Genomic DNA, 7,392 nt, shown 5'->3' on the forward strand with positions numbered 1-7,392 from the left:
CAGATGTTGTTTAGAAGATACTAAAATACAGGGGTAGCTGCAGGCTATCTTAACATCTATACTAGCTATTAGTCTAAGACTTTTAAATAGTTTTATTAGTATAGATAAAGCTCTATTCTGAAGTTTTTAGAAGATTCTATTAAGTAGTTATTAAGATGCAGGGGTATGGTTTCTGTGTTTTTTGGTGGGATTTTAAGTAACTAGTTTGGTGATATGACCAGCTCGGTGATAGAGTACGTTAGTCTTAGTAGCTGTATTGTCCTTATAGAACAGCTTAGCCTCTAGATAGGTAGTTAGACTTAGTAGTTCTAGCGTCCTTACATAGGTAGTAATTTCTTTAAGGGTACTGTGTATAAGGTTATTATACAGGTCCTTAGTCTTACTATTAAATATAGTTTGCTTATTAAAGATGACATTGCGTGTGCTAATTACCCTAGCTAGTGATAGTATCTAGACACAATAGATGTTAGAGGATCTATATCTAACAAGATACCTAATCTATGCTTTTAGATCTAAGCGTTAGAGGCGTGATTTTCCACAGTGTGTGTTATTAGACATTGCAAAGGCTTTGCACCTATATACCTTAATATGACTGAGGTTTGGTTTGCAGAGTGAGGTAATTCTGCTGTTGCTGAAAGCAGTGTGTGTGAAGAAGATAGCGTGCGCAGGTAGATTGTATTCCAGGACCCATTGGCCATGGATTTCAGCGACCTCGGCGATGATCGATCTATCTGATTTCCTGAGGGGGGTAGGCTCTAGCTAGGTGTCCTACTAGATGCCAGACTGCCTAAGCAGGTGGAAGGAGACAAGGTTGCAGAGTAGATTAGGACAGATAGCTATGTCCTGCAGTATTATCCTTGTTGTCTGTCCTTTACTACTTAGGTATAGGGTAATTAAGCTATATCCTGTTACCTACACCTTTGTATTTCCTGCCTAGATAAAGTCTCCTTATATACATAGCCTAAAGTAGTGTATATATTGTAGTGTGTTAGTAATGTAACAGGTTATGCCTAAGTCTAAGATAAAGGAATGCCTTAGCAGGTAATTATAGCTTAAGCTAGCTTAGAAAGCTGCGTAGAGATTAGCGCTAATAGTGATAACCTTCCTGTCCTTAAGTTATTGTTCTTCCTCAAGCTCTTAGATTATTAGAGTTAGTGTGTGTAACTTCTTGATATAAAGTGATTAAGAGCGAGCTCAGCTCTGGCCTCTTAGTGCGCTAATTAAGGTGGTGTTATGCTTCTTCTTAACCTCTACAAGAGCTTCAACATGCTTGTTTGCTTTCTACTAATCTAGTGCTTGTTTAGTGTTGATATGCTAGCAGTTATTAATGCTGTAGCGTTAATTACAAGCAGGGCACTTAGCTCCTCCTTAAGCAGGCCTATCTTCTTGTGCGCGCTTCCTGGGGTTCTTGCTAGGTTAATTGCGAGGTTTTCCTTGTCTAGATAGCACGTTTTCTGCAATAGAAGCGTCCCTCCTATTACCCTAGGTGGTTGTACCACTATTAGCAAGATATAAAGTGTTATCTATTACAAAGGCAGCATTATTTTGCTTTAGCCTAAGGGGATAAGTTGTTATTATGTATTCTTAGAAACGTTTTATTATCTCCTTCCTTGTTATACTGGCTTCATAGCGCATTGCTTAAAACAACGCTAACTATATAGGCGCTGCCTTCTGCACAGCTGATTAGAAGTCTTATGTGACAGCCGTAATCTAAGTAACGTTAGCCACACAGTATGTCTCTGCTTCTGTGGCAGCTTGGTTATATTCTGCTAGCTATATATCCTATGCTAATAGTCTTATAAGAGGTTTAAGGGCAGTGTAGGATTCTACTTGTGCATATTTGCTCTCTACATCGGGAAAAGTTTTTCGAAATCCGGCCTAGACTGGCTGTTGCTGACAGTCGTGGCATGGTCGTGCAACGGCCGTTCAACGGCCCCAACAGCCCCAATTTGCGCCTAACAGCCCTAATTTCGCGCTAATGTTGCCAACAGCCAAAACGCTAAGTGCCTATATTTAACAAACTTAAAATAACGTTGCAATGTCGTTACATAGCTACCCTTAGTGCTAGCACTAGTATTAAATATTTAAAAATTGTGAAATTTCACGTACAGATAGAGCGAAATTGTAGCTTTAAAATAAGCAAAAAATTATTGTTGTAGGCCTACTACAACGCGAGTTATAGAGCGTTGAAGGTTTGTTTGTTGAAGGTTAGTGTTTTGAAGTTGCGACAGCACACCATAGCAGCTGCAGCTGCGCCCGCACACAACGTTGCAGCTGCAACAGCATACAGCATAGCACCTGCTGACCAGCACACACACACACACACACACACACACACACAGCAGCAGCGCAACAGGAGCTTGCAGAACAGGCAGGCCTAGGCGTAGAATTCTTGGTTTACCTACTATTCTTGAATAATATTCTTATATTTTCTAACATTCAGGCTACTAGAGCCCTAGCGAAGAATCTTAACTTAGTGTCTTAGCAAGGAACATTAAGCTTAAAACCTTCTACACTTAATAACTATTCTATTACTAGGCCTATAATATTATTTAATAGCTTATTTTAAAGAGGAGACTTAGTAGTATATTAATATAATAAAAGTATAGTTTATTAAGTAGAGCTACTATTATAGCAGGATTAGGAGTTGTTGTAGCTATTGCAGCTGTTAGGACTGTTAGAGCTGTTAGCTTAAAATTAGCTAGACATTAAATGCACATTAAATAACTGTTGTAGGCCTACAAGTCCTACTGTTGCCCACAGTACAATGCCACAATTTCCTGATTTCGACAACAGAAAAACTTTTCCCGATGTAGGTTATTATTAACACCTGTGGTGTCCTTAAGGATAGTAATCTACTAGTGAATTAACAGGCTAGGGAGGCAGCAGGTGTGTTGTAGATGTGGTGCTAGTGTTAATTGTATTAGCGCAGTTAAATGCTAGATACTCTTCTATTTAATCTTATATTTGCAATAGGTGAGCTTGTATCTCTTTGTAAGTGTTTTGTAATACTCCATGTCTTCTTTGTAAGCCTTCTGGCCCTGAGCTGATAGCTCTAAAGGACGAGAGGCCTCCTGGACGCCAGCTGCTGCATGGTATCTAGATGGTTCTGGAGCTTCTGGGAGCGTTGGCTCTACTAGAAATAGTACTAGATGTTCTAGATCAAGGTTGTTCTAGATGTTGTAGACTGCCACGCAGGCTTAGATCTAGTTAATCTAGGTTGTCTAGTTGTACTAGTTGTGCAGCAGGATCATTAAGTTGTAGTAAGGTAGTTTACCTATTATTGTCTAACGTAAATACTAAGCGAGTGAGCCATCGAAGCGAGTGAGCCACCCAACCAACTTTGCGCACCTTTACAATCATATATCTCAACAACGTGATAATGTAATGTTTAGATATTTATAGAGTAAATTAAGCAGTAACGTACTCCACAAGCGAGCTGGCCACCCAAGCGAGCTGGCCACTTTTGCCAAGACCACACCAATACTGCACCTACTTTGCAACATTACAGCACACAACTATAATATATTATACTACACAGTATACTAAACTAGTCTGTAGTACTCTGTGTATCTTTACTGCATGTTTGCGCGTTGTGCCCTGTCTTGCTACATGTGCTACAGCGCCTTAGAGACTGAGTGCTCCTATCAACACGCGACCTCTTCTTTGCCTTCTTCCCATTACTACAGGCCTTAAACTCCTTTAGAGTAGTTAGCTGCACTCCCTTAGCAAAGACTAGAGTCCCCTCTCGCTGTAATTGCTTCCTTTTGTATAATTTACGACGTGTGGCAGCCTTGTTGGCTGCCTGTAGGTCAGCAACCTAGTTGCGCACTAAAACTAGTGAATGCGCTATTAGCTCTGCGCCTTTAGTGAGCTAATTAAGAGCATTAACTATAGACGTTGGCAAGCTATTAGTGTGTCTCTAAATCCTCTCTTAAATCAGCTTTAATTAAGACCTAAATTCTAGGGTGTTGCTTAGTGTTTTAGACTCCTACGTACTGTTGTCCACAGTAGGTGGCGTTAGCGTGCGCAGCTGTACTTCAAGCTTTAATAGCACAGCCTCTAGGTTAAGTAGGACTAGGCTAGCACCTCTGAATCCCCCCTAGATGTTGCTCTCTGTGATTGAGGCGTTAAAAGCCGCTTTGAAGCACAGCAAGAACTCAAGTTTGGTGATGCGAGTAATCTTGCTGCGCATCAGCCGCTTGGCTTGGCGGCTATAGGCCTTCTTTAATGGGGCAAAACAGCCTACGTCAAGTGGCTGCAGTAGGTGCGACGAGTGTGGAGGCATACACAGGGTAATAATCTTGTGTTCCTCGCAGTACTAGTAGAATTTAACTGAGTTGTGGCTCTCGTGGCTGTCTAGAATAAGCAGCTGATGGCTGCTAACAGTGCGCGCCTTTGTGTGCTCATTAAAGTGCTTCAACCACTTAACTCTAAGCTTGTTGTTAGTCTAGCTGTTGTTAGAGACATTAAGAACCTAGTTATTAGGTATACTAGGCTCCTTATACTAGGCAGAGAGGTGGTGCTTGCTAGAGAAGATAATAAAGGGTGGGATAGACCAGCCCTTCGCGCAGATGCCTTGGATGATACTAGTCCACTCTTAGTCGCCCTGCTGCACTGCCTTTAGTCTCCCTTAACGCTTAGAGCCTGTGACAACAGCTCCTGTTAATATAACGCCTATTATAAAGCTAGACTTGTTAAAGTTGTAGGTGTCTTTATCTTGTAACGTACTCCACAAGCGAGCCGCTCACCCAAGCGAGCCGCTCACTTTTCCCAAGACCACACCCAACTTCACACAACTTGTAATGGTTCAACACAAGAACGCGAAAAAGCCCTCAAATGAAGCAGATATTCAGCTTGCTATTGAGGCTATCAAACGCGACGCAACACTCTCCCAGCGACGCGCTGCAAAGATCTACAGAGTGCCTCAAAGGACTCTTAGTGACCGACTGGCTGGAGCCTCTCCACGACGCGACTGCAAGGTCAATTCAATGAAGCTCACAAGCACTGAGGAGGATGTGATTGTTCAGCATATATTGAAGCTGGATAAACGAGGATATCCACCCCAGCTCACTGATGTGGAGGATATGGCCAACTCTCTACTCACTGAGCGCCACCAGCCTCCTGTTGGCAAGAACTGGGCTGCCAACTTTGTTAAGCGTCGCCTAGAGCTTACAGTCAAGTTTAATCGAAAGTACGACTACAAGAGAGCCCTCTGCGAGGATCCTAAGGTGATCTAGGGCTGGTTCCACCTAGTAGAGAATACTAAAGCTAAGTATGGTATCCTGGATGAAGACACCTACAACTTTGATGAGTCTAGGTTCATGATGGGCGTCATATCAACAGGAGCTGTTGTCACAGGCTCTGAGCGTTGAGGAAGGCCAAAGACAGTACAGCAGGGCGACTGAGAGTGGACCAGCATTATCCAGGGCATCAACGCGTTAGGGTGGAGTATCCCACCTTTTGTTATCTTCTAAGGCAAGCACCACCTCTCTGCTTGGTACAAGGAGCTATCTATACCTCACAACTGGGTCATTACTGTCTCTAAGAACGGCTAGACCAACAATAAGCTTGGCATCAAGTGGCTGAAGCACTTTGATGAGCACACAAAGGAGCGCACTGTTAGCAGCCATCGGCTGCTCATTCTGGACGGCCATGAGAGCCACAACTCAGTCAAGTTCCACCAGTACTGTGAGGAACACAAGATCATCACTCTGTGTATGCCTCCTCACTCGTCGCACCTATTGCAGCCACTTGACGTGGGTTGTTTTGCCCCAATGAAGAAGGCCTATGGTCGCCAAGCTGAGCTGCTGATGCGCAACAAGATTACTTGCATCACAAAACTCAAGTTCTTACCATGCTTTAAAGGAGCTTTTGATGCCTCTATTACTAGGAGCAATATCTAGGGAGGATTCAGAGGTGCTGGCTTGGTCCCCTTTAATCTAGAGGCTGTAATATTAAAGCTTGAAGTGCGCCTGTGTACTCCACCACTACCTACTGTGGATGAGAGTACGTGGCACTCTCAAACCCTACAGAACACCCTAGAATTTAGGTCGCAATCAAAGCTAATTCAAGAGAGGATCTAGCGACATAGGGATAGCTTACCAACTTTAATAGTTGATGCCCTTAATTAGCTCACTAAAGGCGCAGAGATGATGGCGCATTCACTGGTTTTAGTGCGCAACCAGGTCGCAGAGCTTCAAGCTGCCAATAAGGCCGCCACACGCTGTAAATTACACAAGAGGAAGCGGATCCAAAAGGAGGGGGCTCTCACTGTTAGTGAAGGTGTGCGCTTAACTACCCTAAAGGAGTTTGAAGCCCGTGGCGATAGGAAGAAGGCAAGCAAGAGGAGGCGCGTTCAACCAAGTACACAGTCTTCACAACGCTGTAGCAAGTGTGGTAAGACAGGGCACAATGCGCGAACGTGCAAGAATAACGTGTAAGGTATTTCTAAATAATTTAGTGTACTATAGCCTGCAGTAGGACCTAAGTTGCTACTATAGTGTTGTAAGTTGTGTGAAGTTGGGTGTGGTCTTGGCAAAAGTGAGCGGCTCGCTTGGGTGAGCGGCTCGCTTGTGGAGTACGTTATACTATACTTAGCTTTAGTATTCTCTACTAGTTAGAACTAGTCCCTAATTACCTTAGGATCCTCACACAGAGCTCTCTTATAGTTATACTTGCAATTAAATTTGACTTTAAGCTCTGGCCAACATTTTACAAAGTTGGCAGCCTAGTTCTTGCCAACGTAGGGCTGGTGGCGCTCAGCAAGCAGAGAATTGGCCATATCCTCCACATTAGCAAGCTGGGGTGGGTATCCTCGCTCGTCTAGCTTCAATACATGCTAGACAATCACCTCCTCCTCAGTACTAGTCATCCTTATTATGTTGGGCTTGCAATCGCGTCGTGAAGAGGTTCTAGTAAGGCGCGTGCCTAGGGTGCTTTAAGAGACCTGGTATATTGCTGCAGCGCGTCGCACGCTTAGTGTCGCGTCTTGCTGGATAGCCTGGAGGGCAAGCTGTATATGTGTTTCATTTAAAGGCTTTTTTACGTTGTTGCGTTGAGGCATTACAGGGAGAGTGAAGTTCGGTGTGGTCTTGGCAAAAGTGGCCAGCTCGCTTGGGTGGCCAGCTCGCTTGTGGAGTACGTTATCTAAAGTATCTTTTTTGCACGTACGCGAGTTGTGTCCAGTCTCTCTGCATCTCTTGCAGCGCGCGAGTGCCTGGCGGCTGCGGCCTAATTGCTCTCCTCCTTGACGCTCTTCACAAGCAATCTGCTGATCAGCCTCACGTTGAGCGAGTATATCCTCTCTAGCTCCCTTTGTTAAGATCCTACACTGCTGTATACGCCTTTTTTTACGCTGTTTGCGCGCTGACGCTGCCTCATTAGCCTTCT

The 7,392-nt window shown here is 43.8% G+C and overlaps 1 protein-coding gene across 1 annotated transcript; it reads right to left on the reverse strand.

Annotated features, from left to right (window-relative positions):
• Positions 1-2,951: 2,951 nt before the first annotated feature.
• On the reverse strand, positions 2,952-3,134 carry M421DRAFT_79179 (uncharacterized protein; the record flags this gene model as incomplete). The annotated part of the gene is made up of 1 exon (XM_033597460.1): positions 2,952-3,134. A coding segment is annotated over one exon (183 nt), but the record flags the coding sequence as incomplete, so codon positions are not given.
• Positions 3,135-7,392: the final 4,258 nt, after the last annotated feature.

Source organism: Didymella exigua (genome assembly GCF_010094145.1).
Source record: "Didymella exigua CBS 183.55 unplaced genomic scaffold M421scaffold_94, whole genome shotgun sequence".
Lineage (NCBI taxonomy): Eukaryota > Fungi > Ascomycota > Dothideomycetes > Pleosporales > Didymellaceae > Didymella > Didymella exigua.